General features: G+C 44.9%; 1 protein-coding gene across 1 annotated transcript; it reads left to right on the top strand.

Moving 5' to 3' along the window:
* Positions 1-547: 547 nt before the first annotated feature.
* On the top strand, positions 548-13,748 carry farsb (phenylalanyl-tRNA synthetase subunit beta). Its single transcript, XM_048989206.1, has 17 exons — positions 548-856; positions 1,464-1,519; positions 1,662-1,816; positions 2,092-2,164; positions 2,275-2,390; positions 2,729-2,879; positions 3,389-3,497; positions 3,635-3,705; positions 7,115-7,176; positions 7,621-7,672; positions 7,754-7,815; positions 10,110-10,311; positions 11,083-11,163; positions 11,331-11,423; positions 11,748-11,865; positions 12,100-12,252; positions 12,846-13,748. Exons 1-17 carry the CDS (start codon positions 799-801, stop codon positions 12,995-12,997), a joined length of 1,764 nt encoding a protein of 587 aa, XP_048845163.1. The 5' UTR covers positions 548-798; the 3' UTR covers positions 12,998-13,748.
* The last annotated feature ends 2,368 nt before the right edge of the window (positions 13,749-16,116 follow it).

Raw genomic sequence — 16,116 nt, 5'->3', positions numbered from 1 at the left:
GGCCTGAGTTTGACCAGCCCACCTAAAGATTATCCCAAAAACTTGCATACACACCGGCCCTTTGTGGACAGGATTGCCACCCCCTGTTCAAAATCATACAAAATGAATACGGCGACATCTAGTGACTAGAAAGTGTAAACATATTAGCAGCCATTTTATTATTAGGTGTCGTACACTCTGCCTTCATTGAATAGTACAGTACATTTACATTTACATTTACATGATTTGGCAGACGCCCTTAGCCAGAGCGACTTACATAAGTGCTTCGAGACTCTGCAATGAATTTCCGATGCTAGCTCAATAAGGACCCAAGCTATGAATACTATCTCTGAGAACTCCATTGAGTAGTGCAGATTTTTTTTTTTTTTTTTTTTAAAAACACACCAGAATAAGAGTCGAGAAAGAATATAGAAGTTCTACGTCAAGTATTTCTGAAAAAGAAATGTTTTGAGTCGTCGCTTGAAGACAGTCAAGGATTCAGCTGTTCGGACATCTAGGGGGAGTTCATTCCACCAATTAGGTGCCAGGACAGAGAAGAGCCGAGATGCGTGTCTTCCTTGTGCCTTGAGGGGAGGAGGGACCAGTCGAGCAGTGCTGGAGGATCGGAGAGATCGAGAGACAGTAGTCGATTAACAGAAGTGGTTTATCGTATTTTTTACTAATTGTGAGAATCTTACTTTAAAATTTAAATAAATATATTTTTGATTTAGTATAGTATTGATTTCATACAGGCTCTATAGCAGTCTAATCCGGCTGCATTTGGGTCCTTCAAAACAAGAACGCTGGCAGGTAGTGAACATGCCGACTGTAAGCGTTAAAAGGGATCTTCTTTTCCGAGCCCTGGGCAAGGAATACAGTAAGATTGTTTTGTTTTCGAAAGATAATTCAGTGGTGTTTATATTTATTTGGCATGGAATTGTGATTCAGATAAGCGACAGATATTGTTTTATGAATGGAAGCGATTGGTAGGTTGGGTAGATCTCGCAAATGACCGCGGTCAGTTTTCTTAGTTTTTCTGATGACAGGTCGTAGACGAGGTAGCAATGTAGTAATTATATTTACACTGGCTACAGAAACAGGGAGTATCTGTTTCGAATAGCACATGTTAATATTTTTCACGTAAAATCTGTAAAAAGAGAAACATCATGACCACTAGGTGGAGTGACGGTGCGGTCTTTGCAATACGATTGCATTATTTCATCATTTAAATGTGGTACCATCCCGGATTCCTCATTGTTGTTTTACCTGTTATGTACTGGGGTAAGCATTACCTTATTTGGAAGTGTTACATTGTTGCGTTTTATTTATCTACGTCTGTCTGTAGACTTACTTGATGCCAGGCATACCAATTTGCATTGTGCTTTTGTCCTGTGACTTTTTTAAAACAGAAAGTGAAAGTTTATTCTAATGTTTCTTAGGCTTATTATTTACTAGCCAAATAATTTTTCTTAATTTCCCTACAGCTGATGAGGAGTTTGATGAGCTCTGCTTTGAGTTTGGCTTAGAGCTTGATGAAATTGTGAGTCATACATTCTGAGTCATTGAATTATTATTGTGACTGAAAATAACATATATGAGGTAACCTAATAGTTGATTTGAATGAGCAGAAATAGCATTGTTGTTGATGTAGAAAATGAGGTGTGTGTGGCCTGTCTGCCTAGACGTCAGAGAAGGACATCATCCTTCGGGAGCAGGGGGATGTGAAGGCAGAGGGGGCCTCCGATGTTGTCCTGTACAAGATCGACGTACCGGCCAACCGCTACGACTTACTGTGCCTGGAGGGCCTGGTTCGGGGGCTGCAGGTCTTCAAGGAGAAGTAATGATCCCCTCCTCAATCACACTTGTTTAGCAGTAGGGAGAGCCGGTCTGCCAGTCCCTTGAGCTGTATGAGGAAGTAGGCCTTGCTCAAGGGTCCAATTATGAAATCATTCTGCTGACCACGGGATTCAAACCAGCGACATTCCAGTGACAGACAGGGAATTGCAACCTGCAGAGCTACACACTGATCCAATACACATTTTGTGTGTGTGTGTCTGTTTGTCTGTCTGTCTTTTCACATACGCTTCTGCGTGTCTGCTTTTCCGTGTGCAGGATAGATGCCCCCCGTTACAGGCGCGTGCCTGCTTCCAGCGGGGAGCCAGAGAGGCTGATCATCACCGAGGAGGTAGGTGACCTCCCGGGGCACGCCTGACTCCATCTTAAGGGGCGTGGCATCTGCCTGAGGCATGTGAATTCACGCCCTGTCTCCCCCCCCCCCCCCCCCCCCCCCCACAGACGGCGGCTGTGCGCCCCCACGCAGTGGCTGCCGTACTTCGCAACATCACCTTCACCCCAGAACGCTATGAAAGCTTCATTGATCTGCAGGAGAAACTGCACCAGAATGTATGCAGGTCAGTGTCATACACTCTCAAGGCCAGATGTGTTTACTCTCTAAACGACAATGCACTTTTACATTTCATTTACTTGGTATATCCAAAGCAACATATCAGTGATGATCCGAGAGTAGGGTCAGCCAGTCCCTGGAACAATTGGGGTTAAAGACCTTGCTTGAGGGTCCATTTGGGAAATAACTCCAACTGCAGGATTTGAACCTGTGACCTGATCACAGGCATAGAGCCACGCACCACCTGACATGATACGATGGCTGTCCCATCTTGCTGTCACTTGGTAGACCCCACTAGGGTGGGTTCTCTAGGTGTACCATTGTAACCCCGGGCTGTCTCTGCAGGAAAAGGACTCTTGTGGCGATTGGGACACATGACCTGGACACCCTGGTGGGGCCCTTCACTTACACAGCGAAGCCCCCAGGGGACATCCTGTTCAGGCCCTTAAACCAGAGCAAGGAGTTCACTGCCACTGAACTCATGAGCCTCTACAAGGTAAGGTCCTCTGTGTAACCTGAGCCACTGTACCTCCTCCACACCTCTGGAGATCTCTTCTAGATGGGTGTATGGAAAGGAAGGAATGAAAGAAGCTTTATTGGTCCCGAAGGCAATTGCAGGCATTACAGCTGTGAATACAACTGGACCATAAAACACGCAATATAAATATACAGCACAATTTAACCAAAAAATGTAATGTGCAAAAACAGTGTGTGCAGAATTGTACAGTGACAGATTGTACAGATTGTGTTCTGGTAAGTTAGGTCAGGAGAGCAACTAACTGCAAAGTCTGGTAGCAGCTAGAAACGTCTCTGCGATGCTATCAAATCCAGATGAACAATAATGCGAACAATAAGGGGTTTTATTCCGAGAATAAAATCAGAGCTTCTGTCATTTGTGACTTATGTAAATGACCAGTGAACACTTCTAATGGGAAAGAGGAGTGTGGGAGGCTGCTGGGTGGGATCACACAATGTTAAGGTTTGCGTCTTTTCCTAACGCTCCAGACGGACAACCACCTGCGCCATTACCTGCACATCATTGAGGACGAGCCGGTGTTCCCCGTCATCTATGACAGCAACGGTGTCGTCCTCTCCATGCCGCCCATCATCAATGGTGCACTGTGGGCGGGGGCCTTTTATCCCTTCGTTATCTCAGTTGGATTTATTTGTGACATAGAATCATTTCGCAGTGCAGGATTTATTTGTGTGCTTCTGTGCTAATGATGATCTGTCGGTGTTCTGCTCTCGTAGGGGATCACTCGAAGATCTCCCTGAACACAAAGAACGTTTTCATTGAGTGCACAGCAACTGACCTCACCAAGGTAAACGCGTCACAACAGACATACAGTGCCTCTCGTTGTTTATATGCAGTACTGTGCAAAAGTTTTGAGCAGTCAAAGAAAATGTTTAAAGCTGTGTATCTCTGTAGTAAGTATGTTTGCTCACGGAAAAAAAATAATATTAGAATATATGCAAATTAGCAGTAACAAGAAAAACTAGAGCTGTAACAACTATGCGATTAAGTCAATAATCAGTAATTAAAATCGTTGACAGTGAATTTTATTTCCATTTTTGTGATTTGGTGCAAAAAGTGTGTGTAATGACATCATCACCCAACAAAGTTAATCTTTCACATGCTTAAAATTATGCAGAACCCTTGTTCAATCTGTCATGTCACAACCCTAGAGAACAAGCAATATATGGTGGAGATATATATATAATCGATTTAGTTGATCGTTTTTAATAGGGCTGCAAAAATCAAACAGGAATTTCTACTGTTCTCCTAAAAGTTACCAATGTCTTGTTGGATGGCTAGACAGCTTCAGTTCCCAAACCTCTCCTCAGGCGTATTTCTTACATTTCACCACCAGCTCAGTTAATTAATTTTATTTGTTAGATAACTGAATGAGGTATTGATTAGCAATACATGGCAGGATGGTGGTTGAGTCAAAAAATATATAGGTGTATTAGATGGTTGCTGCAAATACTGGGGTGACTTTAGAAGTTATTTTGAAATGTTATGGCTCCCATGCTTTGACAGACATCATATCATATAGTTTTACACCAACATCATTTAAACAGCATTCTTTATATTGTACCTGTATAGTGCAAGATTCAGGCTGTCTTTCATATCTACGGCTGTTTATTTGCAGATGCACTGCATTTGATTAAGGAGTTTAATTTTATTTCCTCAACAGGGAATACATATAATTTTTGGGACTAGTCTGCTGCCATTGCTGCAGAACAGGGACATACTTAGAAATTCTGGACCCTCCCTGCTCATGTTTACATAAAATCTTACAGTTTTAGGGGTCCTGTGAGTGTGGTGGCTCCCCTGAATCTGCTTCGGTATCCGTGCCCCTCCAATACTCTTGCTGCAGACATATTCTTGTTGGTGCGATAACTCAAAAAGTATTCTACAGATGTTTTTCAAACTTGTTGTCTGTCTGATGAACTGAAACAGATTAAATTTTGAGATAGATTTGGAAGTTTGTACCAAATTGTGAGTTTTGTGTAACATTATACCCCTACTAAATATACGGTAGTCTCTGGATAACAGTCCTGCTGAGAAGCGTGGGTATGGGGACAAAGGGAGATGAGTTATGTACTGGGCATGACTGGCTGGCAGATTTCACTGTTACCTTATACAAATTCCGCCCCCCCCCACACAAACAACTCTTGCTTAAGCTAAAAGCTGCAGGGGTTTTAGGAACTGTAGCAGCTTGGATCGAAAACTGGTTAACAGACAGGAAGCAGCGAGTAGTTATTAGAGGCACAATGTCTCAGTGGGGTACCACAGGGTTAAATTTTAGGACCACTATTGTTCCTAATTTACATTAATGATATTGACACCAATACATGCAATAAACTGGTTAAATTTGCAGATGACACCGAGGTGGGTGGTGTAGCAGATATTGATCTAGCAGCACAGAGGCTACAATGGGATCTTGATATAATCAGCGACTGGGCTGATACCTGGCAGATGAAATTTAACTCGGATAAATGTAAGATAATCCATGCAGGGAGCAGAAAAATAATGTACAGATATTTTATGGATTCCACTGAAATAAAGGTAGTTGATACTTTCCTGTTCCACTCTCGCCAGTGTGGGGAAGCAATAAAAATGGCCAATAGGATGTTGGGTTACATCTCTAGGTGTGTGGAGTTTAAGTCATGGGAGGTGATGCTATGATTGTACAATTCCTTGGTAAGACCCCACCTAGAATATTGTGTGCAGATTTGGTCACCATACCTTAAGAAGGACATTGCAGCCTTGGAAAGGGTTACGAGAATGATTCCTGGTCTTAGAGGAATGTCTTATGAGGAGAGGTGAGCTGAGCTGAATCTGTTCAGCCTCGTGCAAAGGAGACTAAGGGGGGACATGATCCAGGTATATAAGATTCTAACGGGTCTGGATGCTGTTCAGCGAAATGACTATTTTAATTAGTTTAAATACTAGAACTCATCGCCATAAGTGGAAATTAGCGGAAGAACATTTTAAAACGAATCTGAGGAAGCACTTCTTTACACAGTGTATAGTTAGAGAATGGAATAGTCTTCCAACTAGTGTAGCACAAGCTAAAACCCTGGGTTCCTTTAAATCAGAGCTAGATCAGATTTTAACAACTCTGAGATATTAATTTCTCCCCAAACGAGCCTGATGGGCCGAATGGCCTCCTCTCGTTTGTAAATTTCTTATGTTCTTATGTCTGTTGTGGGTTCTATCCAGTAAAGCTGAAACATTATATCTAGTTTTGTTTTATTTGATCTTAAAACTGCAATGGAAGTGCCTATTTTGGGAAGATGGTCAAGGGATCAGAGGTAAACAGAAATTACATAATTTTAGCAGAGTCATGTATAACTTAATGGCGTTTGGTATGAAGGTATGGAAAATGCCCAGAAATCATACAGTGTACTTACACAAACAATATGATATAGCCTACTACACACCTAGGCTACACTAAACTTTTTCTTACAGGTAGAAAGAATACATTCTAAAATAAGAGTACAGTATAGTAAATAAACGAATAACGTAGTTATCAAGTATTATGTACTGTACATAACTATGTGCTATACTTTTACACGATTGGCTGCGCAGTAGGTCTGTTTACACATCATTGTGTGGCGCACTACTGCATACCTAATAAGGTCAATTGTTCTGCACAAAATTAAAACACTATTTCACTGTAATATTTTGATTTTGCTGACTGATTCAAATATCAGTGAGAATGACCAAATATTAGCATTGTAGGCTACTGCCACGCTTTCATTCGCAAAATAAAAGTTTTTTTTTTGTGGATTTCATGCCTGAGGAACACAATACTGTCATTCCGGTAGCATTCCTTTGTAGTGTTAGAGTTGTTCTTGCATATAGCCTTCTGTTAATTGATGTACCGAAAGTATTAATGATCCCCAGTGCCCTGACCAGTGTAACTGCTTAGAGAATGGATGGATGGATGGACCAGGCTCAGATGGTCCTTAACAGGCTAATGAAGATGGCAGGTTGAAAGCAATATGGGCTGGAATGAAAACCTTCTGGCTGGGGGTTCGTTCAGGAATAGCATTGAGAACCACAGCCCTACACTACCTGGGATGTGCTCCAGGCCCCCAACCAGCTGAAAGATGGAAGGATTGAACTGTCTTCCTCTGTTTTGAGTATCTGTGTTCATGTTGCAAGTTCTTGTGATATTGTATTTAATCTAGATTTCTCTGTTCTGCTTGCTTACTTAGGCAAAAATAGTTCTGGACATGGTGGTGACGATGTTCAGTGAGTACTGCGAAGAGCCATTCACGTAAGTTCAGACTCGACACATTGCAAATTGCATTACATAGCATTTATTTCGCAGGTGCTTTGTCCAAAGTGCTGTACAAGTGAGGATCAGACAGCTGGACCAGACAGTGCAGCCCAGGTGCAGCTGAACTTAATTAAGGGCACAATAAAATTCGAACCCACAACATTCCAGACACATGCACAAGTCCCTATCCCACTTAGCATACATTAGAAAGGTATGCCTATACCCAGAAGGTTATTGGTTTGAATCCTGTGTTGGAAAATTGTTGTGCCATCGAGTGTGACCTTTAACCCCAACTGCTCCTGACCGTGCTGGATGCAATCTGACCCTATACTCTGATTTTGCTTACATTGGATGACACTTATGACCAAAACATTTAATAAATCAATAAAGGTACAGGCATGCTTCAGCTATATCTAAAACCCTTCTGCTTTCCGCTCACAGCGTAGAGGAGACCGAGGTGGTGTATCCAGATGGAAGGACAGTCATGTACCCGGTATGTCATCTGCCCTTCGCCCTACTGTGACACTGCTTCACCAGTGTACATTTATCCCCATGTTTATTATAACATCCTTAGGAGCTGGAGTACAGGACGGAAATCCTGTCCGGAGATTTCATCAACACGCGGGTGGGCATTAGGTGAGTGCGACTCGGCTTGGCAGCAACGGGGAGCCGAACATGCTGAGCTCAGCGCGTCGGATCGGGTTTTTACCGGGGGCCGGCTCACGTTGCAGTCGCCATGTCTTCCTGGTTTTCTGTATACATTTCCGACGCTCGTCTTCCTTCGCATATCGAGTAACGTCGCTGTTGTTTGGTTGCGCATGGGTGGTCGGGTTGCATTCAGTCTGTGTGGGTGTGCGTGAGAAAAGAGAGCTGCGTATATGAAGCGTGTTTACGCTGCATGTGCTGTGAATGAGGTGAATATGATAATAAATGCTTAATAAGCATTCTGTATACAAGGGGTTGTTTGTGGTTGTGAGATCAGTCTGTGCCTGTTAGTGGGATGCTTTGGGTTCAAATCTCGCCGCTAGAAAGAAATAACATCACTATTAGACCCTTGAGCTATAGACCCTCAAAAACTACTCTAGGGAGGCCAGATAAATGGCTGACCATGAGCTCTAACCCCCGACTTTGTTCTCACCTGTATATTGTACCGTGAGAAAGTAGTGCCGCCCTCACCTGAAGATCGCTGTTCGCATTGTAAATAGCCGCATTTCCGCGTATTCATTTTGCAATGTCTACACTTTGATATCAAATTACAAACTTAACATAAATCTGACATATTTACAAAGTACACTAAGATTAAGATGAGTTTGATGCCAAAGCAAATATATAAGAAATAATTTATTTGCCATTAATTAAGCTTATCATATTGAATGAAATGTGTGATTATGCCCCAGTCAGTGGAAGTGTGTTCTCTACCCCTAGACCCCAGAGGATTAAGTGACCCTTTGATTTATTGAATAAAAAATTCACCAGCACCCATGTCATCCACGTGACATAGTAAATACCTGCTTAGTCACTCCATGAACCGATGAACTAAATCTAAATTATGGTGGATTAAACTAAACACACCCAAGCTTGATTGCCGCCAGCCCCGTTGAATCTACACATCACTTAAATAGAATCATTCCAGCAATGTGGAGTGGGACACGCTGCCTCGATCAGAAGAACTTCCTGAAGATCTGAGAAAGTAAGTTATTAAAATATATCTGTTGAGAAAAGGCCACAAAGCGCACCCTGAAAGCCTTGGACTCCCGTGAACCACTCTAAGAGCCATCATCTCCAAATGGACAAGATTTAGAACAGTGGCAGATTTGCCCAATAGTGGCCGGACTGGCAGAATTAATCCAAGAAGGCAGCAGAGCACAGCAGAACCCCAGACAGTAAACTAAGGAAGCACAGGCCTTTCACAGGACAGCTAATGTCTGCGTTCATGGCTCCACCATTAGAAAGAAACTGTGTCCAGAGGGGAGATGCACAGTAAAAGGCCCTGTTAAACATGAACATGAAAGCACTTTGATTATCCCAACACTTTCGGGAGAATGTTCTGTGGACTGATGAGTCAAAAGTGGAACTTTTTGGAAGACAAGGGTCCTGCTACATCTGGCATAAAGACGGTGGAGGTAGTGTGATGGTGCAGGGATGCTTTGCTTCTTCAGGGCCTGGGTGACCTGCCATAACTGAGGGACACATGAATTCAGCCGTCTACCAGAAAGCGCTGAAGGAGAATGACCGGTCATCAGTCTGATCTGAGGGTCAAGCACAACTGGGTCATGCAGCAGGACAATGATCCAAAGCATAAGAGCAGGTCCACAAAAAAAAAAACTTCAGGTTTTGGAGTGGCCAGGTCAACGTCCTGACTCGAACCCCGCTGAGATGTTGTGGCAGGACCTTAAATGAGCAGTTCATAGTAGACAACTCTCGAATGTGGCTGAATTGAAACTATTCTGTGAAAAAGAGGGCCAACATTTTCCCACAGCAATGCTGGAAGCATTGGAATCCAGTTGTTGCTGCTAAAGATGGGACAACCAAGTATTAAGTTGAGGGGGCATTTACTTTGTCACATGGATGAAAGGGGGGTTGGTGAAATTTTCCTTCAGTAAATCAAGTGATCATTTTAAAAAAACTGTTTATTGAGATCGTTTTTGTATTATCTTAACTTTTGGAGATCAGACACGATTAAGTGTTAGATAAGCAAAAATAGAGAGAATGAGGGTCGAGGGCTTTGTTAAGAAACTATATGTGTCTCAAAGGATAGCGAAAAGAGAGATGCTTAGGCTAAAAACTGTATCTGTACTCATCGTACAAACATAAAATATATTTTTTCTAGTCTACCTGGTTGTGAATGTTTACCCATAAGCCCTCTGGCCCGTGGAGCTGTATTACTGCATGGCTAGCATGTCTGAGGCCTGCCCCACCTGTGTCCGCAGTGAGGACGCAGAGAGCATCGCCCGCTTGCTGACACGCATGTACCTGCGCTCCGAGGTGCAAGGGGACAGCATCCATGTGGAGATCCCACCAACTCGTGCCGACATCATTCACGCCTGCGACATTGTGGAGGACGCCGCCATCGCCTACGGCTTCAACAACATCGTCCGCACTACACCGCGCACCTACACCATCGGCAATCAGGTGTGGCTCGCCTCGGAACCGGCCAGTCTGGGTACAGCTGCAGGACTGCTTGGGGACAGACCTCCGTCATCACGTGTGCCATGTATTAGGGACGAAATTAGTGCCGTATGTTAGGGAGGCCTGGTAGAGCGAAAAGTCTTCATCCACCTTCCATGATGTTTTAGTACAGGGTGGCAGAGAGCCTCTACCTTTCTGAGGAAGCTGAAGGTAGCAGGCAGCGCGATATCATGGATGGATGGATGGATGGCTGGTCTGTCTGTCTGACTGTGTCTGACACTGACTGACTCTGTCTGACTGACCGATTGATCGAGACATGACGAAATTCAATTCAAATTTATTTATGTAGCGCTTTTAACAACAGTCATTGTCACAAAGCACTTTACATTTAACCGGCCAGAACCCCACCAAGCAAGCCTGAGGCGACAGTGGCAAGGAAAAACTCCCTCTAGCAGGAAGAAACCTCGAGAGGAACCTAAACTCAGAAGGGGACCCCATCCTCCTCTGGGCGACCAGGGAGCATGAAACTGCATTTATATTGACATTCATCAGAGTTCATATAGTTATAAAGTCCCAGTTGGTTTCATGTAGTTATCATGAAACCAGGAAATCATGCAAACTCCCAACACACAGAGCCAGAGTGCTTTGACCTCCCAGCCTTGATGGTGTGAGGCTTACAGGAGTCCCTGCCGCACATCCATATTGCTTGCTGACAGCTTCTTGTCTTTTGTCCTGTATCCCTCTGTCTCATCACAATCTGCTTCCCTGTTTCAGCTTCCCCTGAACAAACTGACAGAGCTTCTGAGGATGGAAATGGCTGCTGCTGGATTCACCGAGGCGCTGACCTTTGCCCTGGTAATCCCCGCCCTGGAGATGCCTCTGCAGCCACACCTGGCCAAACACAAAAGCACGCTTTACACTACATAGGGACAAACGGCGAAGCAGGTCCCTCTGGCCCTCGTGTGCCCAGCTGCCCCTACATGTGCCTGTTCTCAATTTTAATTTCCCGGCGTCTCCCGCAGTGCTCGCAGGAGGACATTGCCGATAAACTGGGCCGCAACATCGCTGAGACAAAAGCGGTGCACATCGCCAACCCGAAAACGGCCGAGTTCCAGGTGGGCTGCAGTCCTTCCTCACTGTCTTTCTGACCTTGCACTGAATTTACCTGGTTTCCATTATGATTTTTTTCTTTTTTAATCTTGGGATGATTCTGAAAATGTGGTATGTCCCAGAAAGTACTGGGTTTCACCTGCCTTATGCCCTAGGTTTTCTGTGTTGTCATAGAATTATTTATTTGTTTTCGAAATGCACTATTGCTTGATTTTATTTATTTATTTATTTTCCCCCCCTCCTGCTAGATGGTAACAATCTTCTCCCAAACAGAGGTAACTGGGGAATGTTTATTTTCATTAAGTGCAGTAACTTGTGTTTTCCACTAGGTGGCACGGACCTCACTTCTGCCTGGCTTGCTGAAGACTGTGGCGGCTAACAGGAAGATGCCATTACCTCTGAAGCTGTTTGAGATCTCTGACATAGTGCTGAAGGATGAAACAAAAGGTGTGTGTGTGTGTGTGTGTTGGTGTGTGCGTGTACATGCGTGTGCATGCATGCTTGCCTGTGCGTATATGTACACACCCATCCATTTTCTTGAAGGCTTTTAGTGCAGTTTCATTAATATATTGATTCCCTGAGATTCAGCTTGCTCGTCTCTAGAGGATACAGTCTTATAGCAAGGGAATTTCCATCTGAATACGATGGGTAAACAAATGTATTATCTTCCTTACCTTTCAGATGTGGGTGCCAGGAACAATCGTCGCCTATGTGCTGTCTACTACAACAAAAGCCCTGGATTCGAGGTCATTCATGGCCTTCTGGACAGAGTCATGCAGCTGCTGGATGTCAAACCTGGAAAGCGAGAGGGTTACAACATACAGGCAGCTGACGGTGAGGCGGGACAGTGGCCACCACTGCAGCATTTCACTTTTTTTGAAGCAGTCATTCATCTGTGTAAATACTTCTGGAAGATCAGTTTTTGTCAAGAGAAATGAATTATGCACACGCTATCGATTGCCTGTCATTATGGCGGGAGTTAAAAATAGATTCTGGAAAGCTGACAGGACAGGAAGCTCCTTTTGTCCTTCAGAGTGCTTGCAAAAGATGCCCATCCCTCATTTATTTGTCTTTGGGAATTAGAATCAGGTAGGAATTTGTTTTTGTTTGTTTAGGATGGACACTGCCATTGGATGGGTGTCACTATGGTAACTGTTGTGACATCATCAAAGCAGAGGGGCTTCATATGATTTTGTGGAGTATCTTGATTGGGTGACTGACAAGTAACCTCCAATAAGAAAGAAAGAAACCTCGTTTGCCATATACACTCGTACACATGATGCTTTTGGTTGGCCCAAGTGATCTCACATGACTGCTGTGTACATGTTTTGGTGCTTTTGTGGGACAGAGGCTGCTGGCTTGTCCTGTTTCTTTACTCTGTATTTTTGGAATTTCGCTCCCTCACCATCCCTTCCTCTCCCCTGCAGATGCCACATACTTTCCCGGCCGCTGCGCTGAAATCTTTGCCCGTGGGATGAGCATTGGACACCTGGGGGTCCTTCATCCAGACGTCGTCAGCCGCTTTGAGCTCACCATGCCCTGCTCTGCCCTGGACGTCGACATTGAGCCCTTCCTGTGAGAGGGTGCCGTGTCCACCTAAGAAGTTCTGGCTCCCCCCCACCCCACCCTGACCCCCATACCCCTCTGCTGCTTATGGGTATAATGCAGCCCCCTCCACATAATCCCAGCCAGTCATATTATTTCCCAGCTGACCCCAGAGCTGCTTCTCGTCCTGCGGTGCTCGGTGATGGCCCCAAGTAAAGCTACCCCTCACCCCCAAATATTTTTCTAGCATCAACAAAATCGAAACCCTTTCCTGCTTAAATTGTCATAGGCTAAGTCATGCTAAGGAGGCTTGTCATTTGCACCTCCCCCCATCTTTCTCACTTCCGCCACCCACATTTGTCTGTTGGAAGCTTGTTAATATCTCTTTGGTAACCAGAGCAGAGCTCGTGGGGGAGGGTCGTGTTGCCTGTTCCTGAATGTGCAGTGTGGGCTTTGTCATCCCCTAGTGGTCACCCAGAGCCTGCGTCACCTCCAGGCTTCTCTTTTAGCCACGTGACCCTGATCACGGCAAACCTCTTGTCGATTATTGTCCTTCGCTAACATGTATACTTTAGCTCCTGTGATTGGCTCCTTCTGAAGCGCTTGCCGCTCAGCCCTGCGCACCCCATTGTGTGACTCGCGTACCCTGTAATGGGATCCGTGTAAAATCACTTGGACTGGCGGCAGCGCAGTACATATTTATAAACACCATGACATATCCTTTTACTGTCGCTTTGTCTGCACTGTACATTAAATCAATAAGAGAAATAAAAGCCTTGAATAAATCCCTGTTGCGTTTGTTGTTCTGTCACCCTGGATGTGTTTGGTGAGAGCTGAACACATCCGGATATCAGATACTAAAAGAGACGTGTTGTACGTGAGCTGTTTGGGACCCAGTGCAGGCTGCAGAGAGCATGCTGTTGGGGCGGGAGGTAGGTGCTATTTTGGGTGCAGTCTGAGCCAGACAGTGTACTGTTGGATAGTGACCCCCCTGAATCAAACTGGCAAGCCGTAGTACTGCCCCTGAGCAGGAAGCGTCCCCAGCAAGACATAAGCTAAACCAGAGAAAAACTAGTCATTGGTCTGTTCTGAAGCAGAGACGTCACCCCATGCTAGGCCACAGTGCCCCCTCTTGTTACTTTTCAATATCTCTAGTGCATCAGTGAGGCTGGTCCACATCCAGAAAATGTAGAGAATGTTGATAGGTGCCCAGGGGATCGTGCAGGCTTAGTATAATAGAGTTTTTCTGTTCAGGCTGTAGCTTCTAAACACTGATATGACCAGGTAAACAAGTGCAGGTGTAATATTACTATGTAATTCAATATAAACAGGCATTATGTCTGTGCAGGGAAATCTCAGCAGTGTTCAGGAGCCTTCATGCTGCTCTGCACTGCCTTCCTCTCCCTACTCCACTTTGGAGGAGTGGGAAGGGTTAGGTTTGGTGTTAGGGTTAGCGTCAGCTTTGGTGATAGGGTTAGCGTCAGGTTTGGTGTTAGGGTTGGCGTCAGCTTTGGTGATAGATTTGGTGTTAGGGTTAGCGTCAGGTTTGGTGTTAGGGTTAGCGTCAGCTTTGGTGATAGGGTTAGCGTCAGGTTTGGTGTTGGGGTTAGCGTCAGGTTTGGTGATAGGTTTGGTGTTAGGGTTAGCGTCAGTTTTGGTGTTGGGGTTAGCGTCAGGTTTGGTGATAGGTTTGGTGTTAGGGTTAGCGTCAGCTTTGGTGTTAGGGTTAGCGTCAGCTTTGGTGTTAGGGTTAACGTCAGCTTTGGTGTTAGGGTTAGCGTCAGCTTTGGTGTTAGGTTGTTCAGGAGGCTTCATGCTGCTCTGCACTGCCTTCCTGTCTTGGAGGAGTGGGAAGCATGGCCATCAATCACTGGAATTAATGTCTTTCAGCAACAGATGGCAGATTCTAAAATTTATTTTTAAAATAACGTAATAATTTGAGTGCGCCCCCCCCCCCCCCCCACAAGCGCGCACACCCACTCACACACACACACACACACACACAGCTTTCCCTGGCAGAGGTTGGCAGTGCAGTGTGGAGCCATCTTAGTGCTGTAGGACTTTTTGTGTATTTACGAGTAAAGGCTCTTCATAGAAATGTGTGCACTAGCCTGAACTTAGTGACTGCCTGCCTTAACTCTCTTGTATGGATTGTAGCAGCAGAATCAGGAGGATCTCTAATGCTCTCTGCTGAAGATGTCAGCTCTGGGTAGTTACATCTTCTTACATCACCTGCTGAGGTCCGTGCTGATCTGGCCCTTTCTCCACCTCACCTCTTGTCTGAGCTCCCTGGGTAGCCACGGCGACGAGGCCCCTATTTTAAGACCTGAGGTTATATTTAATTAATGGTTGCTGCAGAGAGAGGCCATACTGAGTTGCTCTTCCTTGGCATTAGTTTGAAGGGCACTCATACCTCCAGATGGAGTTAATGCCTTTTAGACCTACCTGGGTGGCATTTGCTGTCTAGTCCTGAGCTGTGGGAGGAGATCAGCAGGACCATTCATGCCCTGGGGGGTGCTGCCGGCATGCTGCCAATGCTGTAACCGAACAGATCCATGCTTGCCTATGTTATTGTGAAATGGCTCAGTCCCAATGCAGTAACTGAACAAAGCCGTGCTTTGTTATACTAACCTGCTACATCTTAATCCCAACGTGGTAACTGAACAGATCTGTGCTGGTCTATGATAGCCTGCTACATCTTAATCCCAATGCCGCAACCAGTTAGTTCTGTGATTGGATATGCTAGCCTGGTACAGCTTAATCCCAACGTGGTAACTGAACAGATCTGTGCTGGTCTATGCTAGCCTGCTACAGCTTAATCCCAATGCTGCAACCAGTCAGTTCTGTGCTTGGCTATGCTAACCTGCTACAGCTTAATCCCAACACGGCAACCAGTCAGTTCTGTACTTGGCTATGCTACCCTGCTACAGCTTAATCTCAATTTGGTAAATTAACAGATCCATGCTTGGCTATGATAGCCTGCTTCATCTTAATTCCAACGCAGTAACTGGACAGATCTGTGCTGGTCTATGCTAGCCTGCTACAGCTTAATCCCAATACAGCAATCAATCAGATCTGTGCTCGGCTTGCTAGCCTGTTACACCTTAATCCCAATAACGAAATTGAACAAATCCATGCTTGGCTATGATAGCC

This window comes from Brienomyrus brachyistius, chromosome 21 (genome assembly GCF_023856365.1).
Source record: "Brienomyrus brachyistius isolate T26 chromosome 21, BBRACH_0.4, whole genome shotgun sequence".
NCBI classification, from domain to species: Eukaryota; Metazoa; Chordata; class Actinopteri; order Osteoglossiformes; family Mormyridae; genus Brienomyrus; species Brienomyrus brachyistius.
Note: the sequence above shows the minus strand (reverse complement) of the source record. Positions and strands in the feature narration are given on the sequence as shown.

Excerpts from the sequence above, each read along its gene's own strand:
- farsb (XM_048989206.1), top strand. The coding sequence starts at position 799 with ATGCCGACTGTAAGCGTTAAAAGGGATCTTCTTTTCCGAGCCCTGGGC. Across the intron at positions 11,164-11,330 it reads AGGCGCTGACCTTTGCCCTG|TGCTCGCAGGAGGACATTGC; the intron begins GTAATCCCCGCC and ends CGTCTCCCGCAG. Across the intron at positions 12,253-12,845 it reads CAACATACAGGCAGCTGACG|ATGCCACATACTTTCCCGGC; the intron begins GTGAGGCGGGAC and ends TCTCCCCTGCAG.